The sequence below is a fragment of the Parasteatoda tepidariorum genome, chromosome 3, assembly GCF_043381705.1.
Source record: "Parasteatoda tepidariorum isolate YZ-2023 chromosome 3, CAS_Ptep_4.0, whole genome shotgun sequence".
Lineage (NCBI taxonomy): Eukaryota > Metazoa > Arthropoda > Arachnida > Araneae > Theridiidae > Parasteatoda > Parasteatoda tepidariorum.
Genome location: NC_092206.1, coordinates 60,852,616 through 60,872,278, shown reverse-complemented (window position 1 = coordinate 60,872,278; position 19,663 = coordinate 60,852,616). Strand labels below are relative to the sequence as shown.

At 26.5% G+C, this 19,663-nt stretch overlaps 2 protein-coding genes across 2 annotated transcripts in view; one reads left to right on the top strand and one right to left on the bottom strand.

Annotated features, from left to right (window-relative positions):
• The first annotated feature begins 75 nt into the window (after positions 1 to 75).
• Positions 76 to 5,433, top strand: LOC107442192 (gastrula zinc finger protein XlCGF57.1). The gene is made up of 2 exons (XM_016055689.4): positions 76 to 301; positions 4,076 to 5,433. The coding sequence occupies exon 2, from the start codon at positions 4,106 to 4,108 to the stop codon at positions 5,360 to 5,362; it is 1,257 nt and encodes a 418-aa protein (XP_015911175.1). The 5' UTR covers positions 76 to 301; positions 4,076 to 4,105; the 3' UTR covers positions 5,363 to 5,433.
• A 2,185-nt stretch (positions 5,434 to 7,618) lies between these two features.
• The window catches only part of LOC107442190 (protein zyg-11 homolog), a 24,478-nt gene continuing 12,433 nt past the window's right edge, over positions 7,619 to 19,663 (bottom strand). The window contains exons 7-14 of the mRNA XM_021146826.3: positions 18,841 to 18,982; positions 17,005 to 17,075; positions 15,825 to 15,872; positions 14,849 to 14,916; positions 12,677 to 12,806; positions 10,578 to 10,630; positions 9,851 to 9,948; positions 7,619 to 8,077 (exon numbers count right to left, since the gene is read on the bottom strand). Coding sequence (XP_021002485.1) covers positions 7,899 to 8,077; positions 9,851 to 9,948; positions 10,578 to 10,630; positions 12,677 to 12,806; positions 14,849 to 14,916; positions 15,825 to 15,872; positions 17,005 to 17,075; positions 18,841 to 18,982 — 789 coding nt within the window. The 3' untranslated portion in view covers positions 7,619 to 7,898. The remainder of the gene's footprint in view (positions 8,078 to 9,850; positions 9,949 to 10,577; positions 10,631 to 12,676; positions 12,807 to 14,848; positions 14,917 to 15,824; positions 15,873 to 17,004; positions 17,076 to 18,840; positions 18,983 to 19,663) is intronic.

Sequence of the window (19,663 nt, the reverse complement as noted above, 5' to 3'; positions counted from 1 at the left end):
TCAGCGAATTTTATTGGTTAAAAACTCTAATTTAGAGAAATTTTCTATTTAAGTAAAAATTTGATAAAAAAAAATGTTTTTTATCATTATTCTTTATTGAACTGTTAATATTTTAATTGTTTACAATTTTCATTTCCCATTTATTTTTTTTGTGTATGTAAGCGCTCTCTAGCGGCATTTGCGTTATTGAATAATTTCTAGTGGTAAAAAAACTTTTATTCCGCCATTAAATGTTTTAAATGTTCTTTGAACAAAAGCTATTTGTTTGTAAACAAAAGCGATCCTGAAGTCAGATTGAAAAGTAATGATTACACAACTTTATTTTATAGATAGATGACTTTTTTTTAAATATCTTAACTTAATATTATTATTTATGAAAATTCTGCTTATATATTTGCATTTTACTACATAATGTGATCTATAAGTTTTTTTTTTAAACCTAATGACACTAAATTTCATCGAAAAAAGTAAAAAATGTGATGATATATTTATTTATATTTTCGCCTAGCAAATGTATTTTTATTTCCATATACCTATACTTTTCATAATCACTTTATCAATGAATATGATCAATGAAAGTCTAAAAACTTCCATTCATTTTTCATACATTCATTCAACATATTTTTCATTTTATTTCAATATTTACATATTTGAAAGAAGTGTAATAAATAATCTAGGAAGACAGGCGACCTACCCTTTCATCACCAAGCAAGCATCAAACATTTTCTTTTAGTACCAAAATGTCTGTTTGCCTTTCTAAAGAATATATTTCTGCTTACTTCGATTCTACGTTGCATTTATATTTACGTAGATATCTAAAAAAAGAGATTCATAAGAATCAAGTAAAGAATCATTTCATTCTGGATGAACTTACAATGGAGTAGTAATTATTTTTCTCTCCAAAATTGCAGTTAAGTTTTACTGTTTAAAAAAGTTTCAAGTTTATTTAAAATTTTTATTATTGTGTATAGTAAAAAATATTTTTATAAACTGATTCTTAAATGTGTATTTTTTGTATGTTTGCATTAACAACTACATGATAAATATATTACATTTCAAGAAAAAACATTTCCCTTCTAATTTTTTAAGTTCATAGATTCATTTTCTCCCTAAAAGTTTATTTTTATGTATTAATAATTTTCTATGATTTTGTAACATTAATTTTATATAACTTTGAGTTAACTTTTAATTAAAAAGTAAATTGCCATACATTTTTTTGTTACAGCGAAATTTTATGTTACAAAACAGACGCCTCTCATTACAGATATTTTTTTGATTCCATATAAATCTTTTATGAATAAACCATTATGTACCCTGTCCGCAAGGCGGGCACTCATGTAACTGGACAGTCGACTTTGTCTCCAGACCAGACCAAGGTTGGCAAGTTTCTGCCGAGGTTTTTAAAACCACTGGCAGAAACCCTTTTCTGTCACATTTGTGCAGTGGCCCCCATCCACCCTAAGCTCTTGGGCGCATTCATCCCCCCCCCCAAAAAAAATGTTGCTAACTTCCCCCTTCCATGTTAGCTTGTTCGAAATAGTGCTACTTTGCTTGCTCATAATATGATGATGCTTCTTTTATTTATGTACTTAAAAAAAAAATTCTCACATCTAAATCCCCCCCCAAACTATTAGTTTTATTTAGTGTAAAAATTCCCCCCTCCCCAAGCTTTAAGTGGGCGCATCGTGTGCCCACCTTCCCCCCTGATGGGCCCCTGCATTTATGGCAGAAATTCAGAAAATGACATGTAAGTTAAGTACTGAGATTGACATACAATGGATAATTCATAGAAAAAAACATTTAAATGTTAAACAAAGTGACCAGTGAAATTGCTGTTTACATTTATGAATCAGTGAATCTAACCAATTATATTACCTGTTACATACAGCAAAGATTAAAACTGTTACTGTTATAATAATTGGATTGTTGCCATGCAAATTATGTCTTGAAAAGAAAAAAAACTATTTGAAAGTAGCTCTATTCAGTTACATTAAGAGTTAAATGATAATAATTACTGAATTTCAGAGTTTAATATAATAAACTAAAATTTAGTATTTATATTTATTATTACATTACTTTATTCTTTATTTAATATAAATATTTGATATACTGCACTGCACTCTTTATATTTAATATAAACAAAATAATATATATTTACAAACAATGAATTAAAAAGTTTGTTACAGTCGCATTTTTCAGTTTACTTAAACAAAATGTCATTAAGCAATTACTAGAACTAATATAGACGTTTTTTAGTTTCTGACAGTTTTTACCGGTTATAACCAGTTTCTGCCACTGGCATGGCAAAAACCAGTTTCTGCTGGCAAAAAGCCAACCCTGCTCCAGACACTACTTTTTCTAAACTTGAAAGAAAAAAAAACTTTTACTTTAAATTATAAACAAATATGAATCTTTCTATAATTTTATACAGTAGGTAAATTTTTAGCCTTGTCTATATCTATAAAAATTATAGTAAGGAATCAATCATTCTACTAAATTTATTGAAGTATTTTCTATTAAAGGATCATTAATTCCCTTGTCACCTTTATATATCTTTGTAAAGAAAGAAGAGAAAATTATGCTGCTCATGTGAAATATTTCTAACATGAGTATCTTTTCATCTGAACAACATAGGTTAGGCGACACCATGAGATGAAATGATGCATTTAATACTCTTAATTCCTTTTCCCTCTCTGAAAATTTCCATCTTGTTTTAATCAATTTGAACCCTGTACTTAACACAGCTGAGATTGAAAAAAAAAAAGAAAGAGAGAGAACAGAAATCTGTCATTCAAGTGTTTATATAAATCAAACATTTATTCAGATTTTACTGCTAATTAGCAGGACAATTGCAAGGCAATTTTTAAGCTAATTAGCAATGACTAGCTACAGGGTTGGCAAGGTTTAGGACAGAATGGATTAATCCACGGTTTAAACCGTCCTGTCCAAAACCCTTTTACTCAAATTATGTCACAATTTTATCTGAACAATATTTAAAAGGTAAAATAAATATAGAACTAATCACAAATTGATAATTAAATCTACTAGAGAGTAAATATTTCTTTTTAAAAGTATAATATTTTATTAATATTGTTTGACTCTTCAATTTAAACATTAAACAAAACAAAATTAATCAGTAATCAAGTTCAATTGGTCCTCTTAACATTCGATAGCACATAACTGAAGTTTGACCTTGCCATACAGGTTTAGCTATTAGGGACTAAGTACTTGGTTAGTCATAAACAGGTATATTTATCTATAGTACTATTCAAGAATACTTTTATTTCAATCATGTTCAAATCTTTTAGCATAGTGGTGATACATCACCAGTGTCAGTAACCGAAACTGATGTTATGCCCTTCAAAACTGTTAATACATTTTTCAGTTATTTTGTATTTCAAATTTAAACTAATATATTTATATTCAAAAACAATTTTTTTTTTAAATAGATGTCTTTTTTTATCCTCCTGTAATGCAGAAATTATAACATTTTTTTAAAAAAAATATTGTGAAAAATAAAAGGTTAATTTTTAAACAAATTTATAATTTTTTTAAAAATTTATTATTTTTAATATTGCATAATTTATCAGTATTAAAAGCATATTTATATTTAAAGAATAAGGTATTCACTTTTGTCGTTCAATGAGTTGTGGAGCTTCAAAAATTATAAACCTTTTCCTATTATAAGTTAAAGTAAATTGTATAAAAAATATCAAATATTTATTGATATATGTAATTATTATGTGTACAATCGTTACACATATAGAATTTTTACCTTTTACCAAAGTTCAAGGTTTTGGACAGTTTAAGACAGTAAAACCCACATGTTATGCCCTTCAAAACTGCCCGTCCAAAACCAGTTTAGGACGTCCAACACCCCAACCTTTACTAGCTATTTATAATACTTATTTTTCGGTTACCTGGACTATTATTGAAGGAAATTTATACCTACTGTTTCCCGTCGACTACGCCTACAAAAATAATTTATTCATATGATATAGGCCTTTGAATTACCTGAGCAATTTATTTGTCCTGGTAATTTGTATGATGAATTTCTTTTTATTTATTTTTGCAGATCCAAATAGGGAGTTTTTTTTTCCTAGAAATGGATGATTCTGGAACAAATACATTAAATTTATCAGTAAATCCTGGAGTACCGGAAACCTCAGAAACAAAAAAAAAATCTAAAGGACATCGCTGTTATTTTTGTGGTCAAAGATTCATGGTGAAAAATGTGCTTCGAAAGCATATAAGCATACACAAAGATAGAGATTTTTTCTGTGAAACCTGTGGCAAAGCTTTTTCTACTAACTGGGGACTGAGGAAACATATAAGAATTCATACCGGAGATCGCCCCTTTGCTTGCAACCTTTGTGATAAAGCTTTTGCTCAAAAATGCACCCTACAGTTTCATTTGAAATCAATGCACAGTGATAAGCCTCATCCCAGGTGTAAAACTTGTGGCAAACGATTGAAATCTTTCTCATATATTCAGTGTTGGTTATGTAGATATGAAGGAAAAGAGATTATAGATATGAAAGACATTGATGGCTTCAGTAAGTCTTTATCAGAAGGAGTTAGGGACTTAGATCCTAGTTTAGTGAGAGAGGAGACGCAAAACCAAGACCCTGTTGCATATCAGTCAAATCTCGAAAATCCCCCCCTTGTCTCCAACCAAATCATGATATATCTCTGTGAAATATGTAACTTCCAGTTTGATACTTTCGCAAAACTTAAGCAACATCAAATAGATTATGGACATGAAACTATCTTTGTGTGTGAACAATGTGGGGAAAGGTTTGATGACTCGACTAGTATGAAAAAGCATTTAACAACTCATACAACAAAGTTGAGACCATATGTTTGTCAAAAGTGTGGGAAAGATTTTAAGAAAGACTACAATTTGAAGCAGCATCTGGTCACCCACAGAGAAGACCGTCCATATACCTGCAAAATTTGTCAAAGTTCTTTTAAGACGATTCCAAGTCTGAAACAACACTTAGTAAGCCACAGTAATGATAGACCTTATGCTTGTAAAGAATGTGGCAGCAATTTCAAATCTCCACAGGGATTGAAATCACATATTTTAATTCATAACAAAGAAAAACCATTAACTTGTAAAACTTGTGGGAAGACTTTTACATTTCTTGGTAATTTGCAACGTCATTACAGAGTCCATACGGGAGAAAAACCATATCATTGTAAGCTATGTGATAAACGGTTTTCACAATCCAACGGATTAAAAGCACATGAATTAATTCATGCAAAACCTTTAAAGGATGAAGAATACTTATGTACTGTGTGTGGAAGGAAGTTTAAATCTGTATCAAACTACAAAAAACATTTATTGTTGCACAGCTAAATGTTAGTTTTTTCTTTAACATTTTGTTTCATAATTGCATGTTTTAATAAAATTTTTTTTTTTATCAAGTATTACAAGGAATATGTCTGCAATACTTTAAATCTAGAAAATGTATTGTTTAATTGTAATTAGTATTGCTCATTAAGTTATAAATTTGTTCAGTTTTAATGCTCTTAAACCAGTTTTATGAACATCAATATTTTCAAATGTGAATCTTTTCTTCTTTTTTTTCACTAGATTCCCATAAAAAAAATTCTAAAGTGATACATTGAACTGGGATACCATTCTCACATTTTCCAAAAGTAGTCAAAGTATACTGTATTCTACCCTATTTATTGTTCCAGAATTTTTAGGATTCTTAAATATTAACCTCTTCCACCAAGATTTAATTATGTAAATTGTGCATGAAATTATCATTTAATTTTTATTAAAAAAAAAACTAGTTTAATTTTATAGTTCTTACTTATTCTTAGTTTAAATTACATTAACGATATGGCTATAGTTGTTATATGTTGTAGAAAAGAAAAGATTAAACTATTCAGTAAATGAACTATACTTCTTACCTTATTTTACCAAGAGGGGTTGAAGGAAATTTATTTTGGTTTATTCTGCAATATTTTCTATCAAAAAAAAATTTTTTTTTTAAAGTTAAGAAGCCAATTGAATTGTGAGGGACAGTATTGTTGCAAAATATTTATCTAAATTTTAAAATAAATTTAAAGAAATAGACAAAATTCTAAGAAAACCTTAGGTTTAAGCTTAGAACTTACTCAACTGATTGTTTAAATCACAATTTTGTTAATTAGCTAATTTTATTAAATAATAAGATCTAATAAAAATATTATTAATCTAAGTAAGATCTAATAAATAATTTTAAAAAAATTGTGAATTTCTAAATTTCTAAGTCAAACATGATAAGAAGGAAAACTTTGAAAACAAACTATCATCAATGTTTAAAAAGATTTATTTTAAGAAATACTAAAAACATTAAGCTTAACCTTTAAACTATTGCTTGATAATATTTAAACTATTGAAATAACTGTTTATCTTGAAGCTGAAAATAAACTTAGACAATTTTCTTACAATATTTGTTTTTTCAAGGGGAAAAAAATTTTAAAAATAAAAGTTGTTTTGCATGCAAAGAGTCTGTTTAATAACAGACAAAATATTATTTGTGGTTCTCTGTACAATTCAGTTTCATCACAAGTTTAATTAATCTAACTATTTCTGTTTAATGCGCAATCAGATCATTTTGACAAACATTTTTGTCTAATCTACTTGAAAAATATAGTGCAATATGAGATAATTATAGGAAGATAAATTGAAAAGATACTTATGTTTTCAAATTGGTAAAAATATAAGAATTTGATACAGCAATTTATTGACCTCTTTATAATGAATAAAATAATATTTTAATGGAATTCCTATTTTATTCGTTAATGATTGCTGTAGGGTCTTATAAATCGTAATTTATATTTAAAACTAGCAAAATATTTAATTTTTACCTTTCATCAAAATAACTGCCCGAAAGTAAATGTTTGAGTTGTGATGTTACAATATTATGAGTGTATAAAAATAGTTTTTCAATTTGCTGTAATATTCCCTAATCTTTGTAAAAAATGCTGGTCCAATATTTAATTTGTAATTGAACTGAAAAGGAAAAAAAATGTGCCAACTAAATTAAATGACTTTAATGTATATTTAAAGTTTAGTAAAAAAAATCTGATAGTTCTTGTATGAACCACAATTGATCAAAATCATAAAAAAGTCTATAGTCTATAGGTAACTTAACCTCTCTATTTCACATACTTAATGTATGACCTTATTAAACTAATGAATGCAAATGCCACTTTGTGTAGTAAAAAAAAAAATATTTCTCCACCTGCTAGGCAGTAGACTACCTAAAGAAATAATTTAGGGAGGTTTTGTCATAATTCTTTCGTTTAAAGCAAATTAAGATGTTTCAAATTCATTGCTTGATATTGGGTTGTAAAATAACATTGCATCTGTGAAATGTTAAATGGGACTTCATGCTTATTGTAAATATATGAATATACCTTTAAATTATATACATATTACCGTGTCAAATATGTAATTATCAATATTATAAACTTGATAAGATAAAGAATATTTCATCTGTGCTAAATTCCAATTCAGCAAATATGTTAAAATCCTCAAAATGTTAAAGATAAAAAAAATAAACTTTTACTGAAATCAAATGAAACAATAAAATAGATTTAAATGATAAAATCTGAATGAACTGCACAAAGCTAAAATATTTAATTTAAAATCAACAAACAAGCTTTTGTTACATTTAAATACATAATCATAATTTACATAGACTAGTCATTAGTAATATACATACAGGAGTTCTGAAGTAAATAATCAAAGTTTACTTAAAATTGTTATGTTATATAAACATCTTTATGATTTCAGAAATTTTGCAATAAAATAAAATCATTTTAGCTCACATGCAGCTGTATGTGAGCCATGGCACTATAATAGTAATTTTTTAAAAAAAACAGAAATGAGCGTGTCAAACAAACGACTCCCTTTGGTTTTCATAACTTTTTGTGCATAAAAAATCTTGTTTTACAATTTTCAAAATATCAGAACAAATATTATGAACAGATTCATGCAGAGCAGGGTTGAGAACTAAGGCTTTAAGAATGTCTTCACCTCCTTCTTCATGCAGCATTTTGCAATAGCGTTTAGCTGTTTAAAAAAATTTTATTTATTAAGTACAAATTCTTACTAAATATCCTAGCAAACAGAAAAATATAATTATCTTAATTAATTACACAACGTAATTAATTTCCTAATGCATTTTTATGTGAAAAAATCATGAAAATTTTAAATTTTCAATAAATACTAAATTTTTATTATTGACTAAACTAACAGATTATAAATGTAATTTTTAAAAAATAATACACAGACATAGATATATGTATGTAAACTGTGTACATTTATATAGAACAAAAATATCTATGAACAATACAATATGTATGATTTAGAAAAACCAATTCATAAACTGAACAATGATGATTTTTGCAAACACATAACTAACACAAGTCAATAGTAGCAAAATACTAATAACTTAACTGTTTCTATCATTTACTAAATTACATACTCTAGATATCAACACAATTTAGTTAAATATAAATTGCTTACAACTTAAAAGAAATGCAGATTCTATTTAACCCTTTGCTTACGGTGTACCATTATATGTGGTCCACATGTTGTACCAGCCGTAACCAAAAGGTTAATAACATTCTAAGGCATTGAATTTGACAAGTCTGACACCTGGTAGCAAACCGCTTAATAACTGAAAGAAGTGCAATTTGTCAATAAATTGATGCATTTAATACTGTTGATGCTTACAGCATACTTTTGTTGGAATTGTTTTTGTGAAAGAGTTAAGTTAAAAAAAATAATAATAAATATGTATTAGTTCAGTAAATTAATTTGATATGTTTAGAATTTACTAAAATTATTTTTAGCAAACTATTATTTGACTTGTAATTTAATAAATAAATTTGAAAAATAAAAAGGCAGCTATGTTAAATTAATACATTATTGAGAATATATAAACAAATAAGTCAAATTAATAATGATAAATACAATCTGAAAAGAAATTAAAATATGTTTAAACTTATTTCAAACTATTACATTACATGACTATGACATTACAGAACAAAGAGGATTAAATGACAAAACAAGAGTTAAAAAATAACACAAGTGAACTATAAAAAATACTTAAATCAATAACTACCATATTCAATTTATTTTCAGGAATATTTTTTCATCCCTATTTAAAATAGGAAAATGAAAAAGAGAAATTTTCTAGCCAGGAGGGTTTGCTGAGAATTTTGCCTAACCATTTGCTTATGGTATATAACTGCATGATAAAATGACACCTGTTCTATTTATTTTTTTTTGGTTCTTCAATTGAAGGAAGAAAGAAATAAAAAAATATTGAATGAATAAAATTTGTAATAATTAAGATTAATTATTAAAAAAATATTTGTTATATAAAATTAACTTATGGGATACACCAGTTTAATAATTAACAAAATATACAATGCTTTAGTACAAATTAAAATTATCGCAAACTATTGAACAATAACCATGTTAAGAATTTTACTTTTAAAAAAGATGTTCAAAATCAAACAGTTAACTGGCAACATTTGCCTCTTAATAAACATGAAAATTTGATATAGCTCCAAGTGTTTTAAAAATATTTTCCTAATTAATTACAGTACAATAAAATTAGACAAAGTACTTCATCCTCAAAAAGAAATTATTTGATGAAATCATTACCTCATTTTAATCACAAAAAATAGAAAAATGTTGCTTGAAGCAGTTTAGGTCAAATAAAATAAATATAAATAATTTTAGATCTATTTTTAAAGACTTGTGATAAATATCTTCATTGATAAAAACAACTTCATACTAAAATGAATAAAAGTAAGTATATAAAATGCTTACGATTTTTCAGACAAACATGATGAACTGCCCATGCGGCCCACAGTTGAACTTGATGAGCAGAAAAACAGAAGAAAAGGGGATAAAAAGGATTAAATGATCTATAAAAGAAAATATATTCACAATTATTTTTTTAATTGTTTTAGACGGTACTCTGAAATTTAGTTTTTAGGCTTAATAACAAACAAGTTTAATGTGTGAAAAACCTTTGCCTTTAAAATTACGAATCAATTTTCAATAATTTTATGAGAAACACAAAACATATTGAAAGTAATATAATTATAAACATTTAGTTCTATATTAGCTACTCTTTTAATATAATTTTATAAATATTGAAAACTTAAAATCAGCAGATTATTTCTGGACAGCAAGTACAAGTTTATAATTAAGTCATAGCAAAGATTTAATACAAAATATTTTACAGGACAAAGTAATAATTTCGCTTACAATATTTGATTTCATGACATATATTATTTATATTGAAAACCATCGATGATAATAAATTGACTTTCAATACTACTAAGTCATTAAAACAATTTCTTTGAATAAAATTATTTCTTATTTCATTAAAATATTTCTTTGAAAAATAAATTTGAAAACTCGTATTTATACAAAGAAAAGGTCAATTTTGTTTTTAGGAAAAACAGTTGCTTGATTTTTATTTATAAAAATATTTTAATACTAAAAGTAACTTATACAGTACAAATCAATTGTGAAAAACAAAACATACCTATATGCAACCATTTCTGTAGCCGGGACATTCCAACTCAACACAGCATTACCCTAGATAAAAATTAAATAAATAATAAAGGAGGAATTTTCAGTTTTAAAAAAATTAATCAATACATTTAAAAATAATTCAATCTGAATCAAAAGTATTCTTAACAGTCAGAGTAACGAGCGATTAATTCTCACTTGGGCCGGATCACGCTATTGGTCGAAAATGACATCACTGTTTGGGGGAAGGGAGATGGTGGCTGTTGGCTGGTGTTTGTATGAGTTTGGCGACAAATTTCGTATACACACATGCTCGCTCGGAATTTATTTATTCCTTGTAAATGTTTACGTAATATTATGTCGTGGTTAGGGTGGGGGAGATAGGTAAATGTCCACTTCAGCATTTCAGACAATATTTATGTTTTAATTGATTTAAATTCATCAAAGCTAAAAATAATGAATGTTTTTACAAATATAAGATTGTATAGTAATATTACAAATACGTTTTTTTCTTTTTGTTTGTTTGTTTTTCCTTAAGAATTATCTTTTGCAGTTATGAAGTAACAAAAATTGAAATAAACATAAGCTCAAATTTACTCATACATCGTAATTTAGTTGTGTTATGGATAATTTTAAAAACTTCATAATCAAATTTAAAGTAATGACCAAAATTCTGGGCAATTTTAAATTAGCAAAATTAGCAATTTTAAATACCAATGAAATGAATTGAGATATCAACATCATAACACATTGCAATTGATGATGCTAAATATCTGCTGAGCTATTTGATACTTTCTCCTTTTGCTCTCTAAACAATAACTATCACATCAGTTGATTCTAGGAAAATTTCTCAAACATGAAATTGTTAAAGCATCTCTTATTGGAAAGCTATGTCATTTATTTCGATACAGTGATGCTTAACCAAAAATAAATAGATAAGCTTTTTTAGACTTGAGGTAAACAGAAAAGGAAAGACTACCTGATGTGTGGTTAGATGTTGATATGAAGTACATAAAAGAAAACCCTTGTAAGGCCATAGGGCAGGATACTGTCAGGCATTGTAACGTGCTGTCTCTCAGTTCAAAAGCAGAAATGATATTGCAATCATAGCCATACAATCTTTTACATAAGGGCAAATTAATTTTTAAACACAGGGTTAATTAAACAAACATTAAATAATACAAAGTATGACTTGACAATTGAGGGTCCTGATGCAAAAAACGAGATTCCATTTTTAAAAAAAAATTTTTGAAGTGAGCCCAGAGCCGGATTATACCTTTCGTAGGTCCTAGGTATAGCCGTTTTTGGGCCCTCCCCTCCTCCCCCCCCCCTCCTTTCAAAATATATGCTAAAATTTTCTTGCATATTTTTTTTCACATTTTTATTAATATGGATTTTAATTTACAAATCTTCAACAATGAATCAAGATCATTTGGCATCGCTCGTACTTATGTCTATTGAATACGACATTTTGCGTAGTTTGGAATTCGACAGCATAATACAAGATTTTGTTGAATCCAAAAATCGCAAAAAAGTCATATATTAGATCATAAGATTCTGCAAAATAATTTATTACCGAAAAATATTATATTTTTATTTGTATCTTCATAATTTTGTGCAAAATACACTTGTTGTTTTTAAAGCTAAATTATTTTTGTCAACAAATTTTTTTCTCCCACTTTTTTCGTAGGCCCTAGGCAAGTGCCTATAGGTTAATCCGGCCCTGAGTGAGCCCAATGAAAACAAGAAATAAAAAATTTTATTCAACACCCAGGAAAGTACCGATGTTACATTTAGATCCAGTAAACAAAACAGCCATATTTTAAACAAGGGTAAATAAATTAAAATTTTTTTGAAAAACTTGGACTATTATCTGGTTTTTGCACTAGGCCTTAAAATTGCAAGAATCTCCAGGTAGAGCTAGACATTAAAAATTTTTAGAATAAATAAAGCTTCAAAAAATTTAGAAAATAATTCAGAAATTTAAAAAATTATTCAGAAGAATTATGCAATTATAGGATTAATGCAGGTTATCAACTGAAGATATCATAAAGTAGCAATAAATTAATCAGTGTTATAGATATAATTAATATATATATAATTATTTCTTACCAATCCATTAACCATTTCCTCATACTTGACAGAAGTGCAAGTCCAAAAGCTTTCACCTTCACTAGCAATATGAGCAACTATTCCAGCAGCGAAGTAACTCACATCAATATGTTCTGATTGTAAAAGACTCCTGTAATAAATTGCAAAGAAGGAATAAATTATAAAATATTCTATTCAAAAAATTATAAACCTTAGTGTTTTATAATAAAAATACAAGATTTGCAAATAGTTGGCAACTAAATAAATCAAAAAAGGACATTAACAAATAAAATACATTGTTCCTGGTTTCGTTTAAGTACCACACTAATATAAAATATGCAAGTTTGCAGCCAAGCAGAGTTTTAGGGGTTCAAACTTCCCTCCGAAAACATAAACATTTTTCAAAAGTTTGTTTTTACCTATTTATTTATGCCGATAGCTTGAATATTTAAACGCCTTTTCTTGTTTTCCAAATAAAAAAATTTTAAATACTTAAAAAAAATAATAATAAATAAGAAAAGTAATAAAAAAATGGTTTTGTTATTTTTTCCCTTAGGAATACACATCTATTATGCTTAGAGAAGGTGGAAATGTTTTTGTTTTTTTTTCAGGTTGGGGATGTAAAATGGAAATCTCCAGTCAGACTTTACAAGCATAGCGAATTGACAACTTGCTGTTAGCTTATTTGTTACTTCTTGTTAACAATATGGTAAATTTAAAGCAGGGATGGAAGATAAAATCACGCTATTCTTTGAGATGTTTCTAATGGCTGGAATAGGGAGGGTTGAAATAAATTGGACTTTTCATTACTTTAGCAAAAGAATGGGTTTAAGCCATGAGATAAAGTGGAGGCTAGCTCATATAATCAGTACTCAAACTGGTCATCAAACACCACAAAGGGTTAAGGACAGCCGACACTTCCTTTAACCCACTGACGGTTCTGCACGTAAAAAGTCGCAGTTTAACCTGCAGTCTTCTCTGCATAGCAAAACTGGTTTTCCCATGTTAACTGATAGGGGAACTGTGTGTAGGGGAGAAACATTCTCCCAATTTTGCCTATTTCCTTAACCGCCAGTGGGTTAAACCCTTTTTATACTATTGTGTTTGTTTTTTTACAAAAAAATTTCCGGTTTAAATTAGCTTTCAAAACTTGTAACTTGTAAACCTTAAACCTGAAAAGCATTTTACACTTAGACGAGGTTAAATATGTAAGTACGAAACTATACTGGCCAAAACTAGAAAAATTCACTGTGATGTTTATAAAATTAATATGCAAGAATTGTAAGAATATGCAAGAATTGTCTCCGAAAGAATTGTAAGCAGATATATTGTATTGGAGTTTGTGATATGAGTAAGAATTTTTACATTTCTTTAACTGTTAAGTTAGTTTTAGATGCTAACAAATAAAAAAAGAATGTATCTAGATTCAGTTTTGTGATTTTTGGAAGCTATTTATTATTATTAATACCCATATATCATAAGTTATTACACAATTTCAAAATGTATCAGCTTTTTTTTGTGCGTAAATTGCAATACCAATATGAAGTTTTCTGAAAAATTAAATGTACTAAAAGTATTGGTGCCAGTTTAAATAATTACCTTAATAGTTTTAGGTGGATCTGAAGTTATTTTATTAAAAGACATTTATTTAGAATATGAATCATTTTTACATAAACAATTTTTTTTTATTAAATGTATAACAGTATACTGCACTTTGTTTCATTCATATTGAATTCTTTATATATATATNTTGTACCCATGTTTCAATTTCAGCAAAGAGTGATTTTAAAGCAAAGTATTAACCTGAAGAATTTTGTTCTTCAAAATATTTTTTTTTTATTGTTTGAGTTGATGAAGTTGAGAGAGCTTTTAACATTCAAACAGAGTTCATAAAAATTTACATTATAGGTATATTGGTCAAACATAATTCCTTAAATTTGTTTTCAGTGTCCTTCAAATTTATTTTCATTAAAAATAATTTAGTTTTCAACTACAAATATTAGTTTTTCTTATTTATATTTAATTATAAAATTAGCAATTGTGTGATATTGATTGATTTAATTTTGCAAATATCAAGCTCATTATTACTTTATATTAATATAATCAGAACACCCGCCCCTAATTTAATTCTGGCTGAGGCCCTGGGTATTAGTACATTTATTTACAGCGAATATTATTACAAAGATATCTTACCATAAAGCAAGCATAAAATCATCTTGCATCAAGTTTTTTCGCAAGTCACGAACTTCAGCAATGTTATTCTACATACAACAAAAATAGTAGCTTAAAAATCAATTTACATAAAATAACAATATATTTTATATTTAAAATCAACAACAAAATTAGAATTTATGCTCAATTTAATTTTTAAAAAACGTTTTTAAATTTTCTTAAAAGACAATTTAATTACTTTAGTTATCATTTTAATTTAATTTTTTACTTGGTTACATTTTTTATATAACTTAATTCTCTTTCTTAAACTCATTTAAAACATTAACAAAAACCTTAACATTTCTTGAAAAAAATAAAATTTACATATTGTTAATAAAAAAATAAAACAATTTAAGTGCTGAGAATTGAAATTGTCAATTAAGACTGATATTTTCTGCATAGAAATTTCCCTTTTTATTATGGCAATCAATAGGGAAGAATGTATAGAGAAGAAAAATATGTACTAAAAACTATGTAATATATATGTAAAAAAAGCAAACAGTTAACACAAAAAGTTTCATCACAGTTAAAAATTAAAAATATCAAATTAGAACTAAATTTGAACATTACTTAGAACCAATTTAATTCACTCAGTACAAGGCATTATAGTTATAGACAAAAATATTTTTAAATTGGTTTTTTATCATTCAAATGAAAAAAACATTTATCATGTAATGAGTAAGAATAAATAACACAGAATAAATTTTATTCTGTGTTATTTATTAATATATATTTATTATTAAACACAGAATAATAAATATTTATTAATAAACACAGAATAAATTTTAAAATTACATTTTTCAACAGGTGAAAACATTTTGTCTCTTTCTGGAATAGGAGGTTATGTTTAACAAAGAAAATTATTTCCTATAAAAGTTATATGTATTTTACCAAATTTTCTACTTACATTTAGAATAAAAATATGACTATGAAAAAATAAATTCAAATGTATGTTTACCATTAATCCAAGAACTTTAGTTTCCACAGAACTTTCGCCAATAAATCTCTATAAAATACCAAAACCATTAAAGAATTGCCAAGAAATAAATTAAATAATAATTCACATAAAATTCTACACATAAACGGAAATTAAATTAAAAATTCGATAGCTTGGTCATTTATTTATAATAAAAATAGTAAAACAAAGTGCAATTTATTATAATGTTTCTTTTAAATCAGGATTATGTAGAATGTCCACTTTGATACAAAAACCAAATGAGGCTGTATTGCTCAAAATTTTTAGAGTTAAAACAAACTATTGATGATACCTAATACAAATTAATAATTCTCATATAATAATAAAAGTGTTAAAAAAAAAAGTAAGATGTACTAAATTTTTATTTTTGTATCAGAATGATTTCCAGTATCACTAAAACTCTAATATTTCTTAATTCCGGAGAAATCATTCCATATTATTATAAAAATGCTAATGGAAAACTACTAATTGTTTCAACCTATCTCTCTAACATCTGATTTTTTTCCATAATTCAGAAATCTATTTTCTTGGGTTCTCACTCTATCCCTCGTACATATTATTCAATTAAAGTTGATTATTTTGTTTAATTTTGATATCTTCAACCTTTAGGCTAATCTTTTCCATTTTTAGCTTGATGTAAAATGTTTTAATTTCTCTGCATATCTATCAGCTTCACTTCTTCATTCTATGATGTGACTCAAAAGAAGGTGCTTCATTATATGCTAAAAATAATATTCTGTTTTGTGGCTTTAAAATGCTTTTGTGGCTTTTTTGAAAAATGCAATAATTTTTTTAAGAAAATTTAAAAAAAACTTTAAGTAGCAACTCGGCTAGCTAGAGAGATATTACACGAATTTACTGTTTTCAATAAAATTGGAATTTATTGTTCATGTATGATTTTGTGATTACCTTGTTATTTCATTTTGAAGGCAACATCAGCATGACATATCCTTGACTTATTCATTATGTTGTCTGTCTATCTATCTATCTATCTATCTATCTATCTATNTGTAAAAACTATTAAATATATAAATATATACACAAGCACGCACACACACACAATTGACAATTAAAATATGTAAGTGGAACAAATAAACAAATGAGATGTAACATTCCTGAAATTATCAAATTACAGAAATCTTTTTTTTTTAAATTTATTTACCATTAAAACATCCAAAAAAAGTTGGAGGCCTCCTAGCTCAAGAAAAACATTGCAAGTTCGAGGTGATTCATCTGAAAAAATAAAGATTAATAACAGTATATAAAAAAAAAAACGTAAAGAAATAACATTAACTTCTGAGAAAAATTTGAGCAGAAACTTTTAAGACAATTCAAAAAGTAATGTTTCATTAATTCTTAACTAAATATTAAAATATAAAACAACTTATTTTACCAGAGAGGTATATGATATATTTTTATATTTTAGCAACATTTTATTTTCAAAATATTAGAACATTTATCTAAACTTTGATAATTTTATTTAAACTATAGTTTATTTTCATTTATAATAACATTAATGCATTTATTTAAACAATATTTTCTCTCTTAATTCAACTTTAATCCGCTATTCAACTCCGAGGAAATCCAAAATGGAGAGGGGGGAAAAAAAGAGAGAAACAAGTGTCTTTATTCATGAAAGATTAAAATTATTGTCTGCTTCTTTCGATTAATTTTTTATATAAACTGTGAAAATTTCTAAATTTAAAAATTATTAAGTCTACAAAATAGTTTTAAGTTATATATTTAATAAGCAATATATTTCGGATCTAAAATTCATATAAAAAAGAAATTTCCAAAATAAGGTTATAGACCTCACGTGATAAATAATACTAGACATTTGGCAAAATTTTGATTCAAACATTATAACAAAATTTTATAAAGAGCGTGGAATTTTGAATTCTTTGGATGGGAGTGAAGAGGATTTTTTGTGGCATTCAACAGATGAGGAGGATATAAAATTCGTAGAAAAGTGAGTTCCGTATGACAACACTGCTAATGTTATTGAATCCAACACAGGTGATGTTCACTAATCTTTAAAATTGAAAATATATGGTATGTTTCAAAAGTTTTCATTGTGTTACATTTTTTTGAAATACTCTTGAGTAAATTAAATCTTCATACTTTTTTTCTGAATTTAATATAAAGTATTGTTTCTAAAGAACAATCTTTACATAGAAAGAAAATAGACAAAATGTAAAATTAATTGCATATAACATATTATTAAAAATAGTTTTTTAAAAGGGTAATCATACTACAAATTAACTAGTTAATTAAAGGGCATTCAATCTATAAGAAAATGTTGTTGTATGACATTGACATTAATGATGGTCTATTGAATAATACATGTTTTTAGGTTTATTTTATTCACCTTAAATACCTATAAACTAGGAAAAATCTATTTTCAGGACTTATCAAAGTCCTGACCATTCCGGATATTGGACTTTCAACTGGACATAAATAAATTATGGATATCACACTCAAAATAGAAATCATTAAAATATAAATTGTAAATGTCCTCACTCTAGCACTACGTTTTTATTCTTTTTGAATTATTAATTTGAAAATTTCTAGTTCTCAAAAAGGTATATTTGAATTTTGTAGTTATATTTTGGAAAGTCTTCCCCAATAAAAATCTATAATATATATTTGTATTATTTCAATTACAATATTGACTGAGCAGGTTTCCTTCTCTCATTCTCTGTCTCTTAGAGTTTTTAATAAATTTTTTTAATTTATTTAATTTCATACATATCCTTTCCACTTACAAATTCGTGAGAATATCGGTTTTTGATCACTGGGGTTCAATTGTACACTAAGACAAAGACGAATTTTGAAACAATCAAATTTAAAAAATAATCCTTCACTAGGAAAATATTTCACAATAAAATAACAATTTTTTTAAATTAATTAGTTAATAAGTACTCCCCCTCACCCCAAAAAACATCAAACACTAATAATTTAAATCCCATCATTTAGCTTTAAAAAAAATAAATCAAACCTGTCAAATTCCATAAAGCACTTAAAGTGAATTTCATCATAATATCAATGTCTCCTGAATATGCTTTGGAACGAACAATATCTAACAATCTTCGCATATAACCAGATTTAGCACCCAAGTTGGAAGTTTCAACAGTAGAGATCTAAAAAATAATAATAATAATTATAAATGTATGAATATTAAGAATACCAACTATATCCTAAATCCTGAACGACTTTTCGATTTTAAAATTACCCGAGAAGCACTTTCAATTATTTAGGAAGTGCCCAAGCAATTTATAGTTCAAATTGAGAAAATGCATCATAATGTTAAAATACATAAATTTTAATGAGTTGTAATAAAAAAAGCAGTGATGTAGGTTTGAGGCGACCTGCAGCACTGCTTTGAATGGTGGAAAACTCGTGTATAGATCGGGAAGGGGGTTATAAAGGTATAAAAAAGGTACTAAAAGGTATTTGTGTAATGTTTTCAATAAAGCTAATTTTTAAGTTATTTAACTGTCACACCTCATATATATATATGGGTCATTCTCACAAAAACAGTCATTTTCATGTCCCCAGTACATTTTATGTTTGTTTTACAGCTTACGAAAAAAAAAAATTCAGGGAAAGTGTTCTTCAGAATGCAAGCTAACAAAAGAATAAAAATAAAATTATCAATTTTTATTTTTTATTTATTTTAGGTAATTAAAATATACCAATATGTCATTCCCTCACTTGTCCCCACTGCTGATTTAAAAAAAGAAAAAAATTGTTTCTGAAATAAGAATTTTTTTTTTCAAATTCATGTTTTTTATTTCAGAATACTGAAATATAGAATTCAG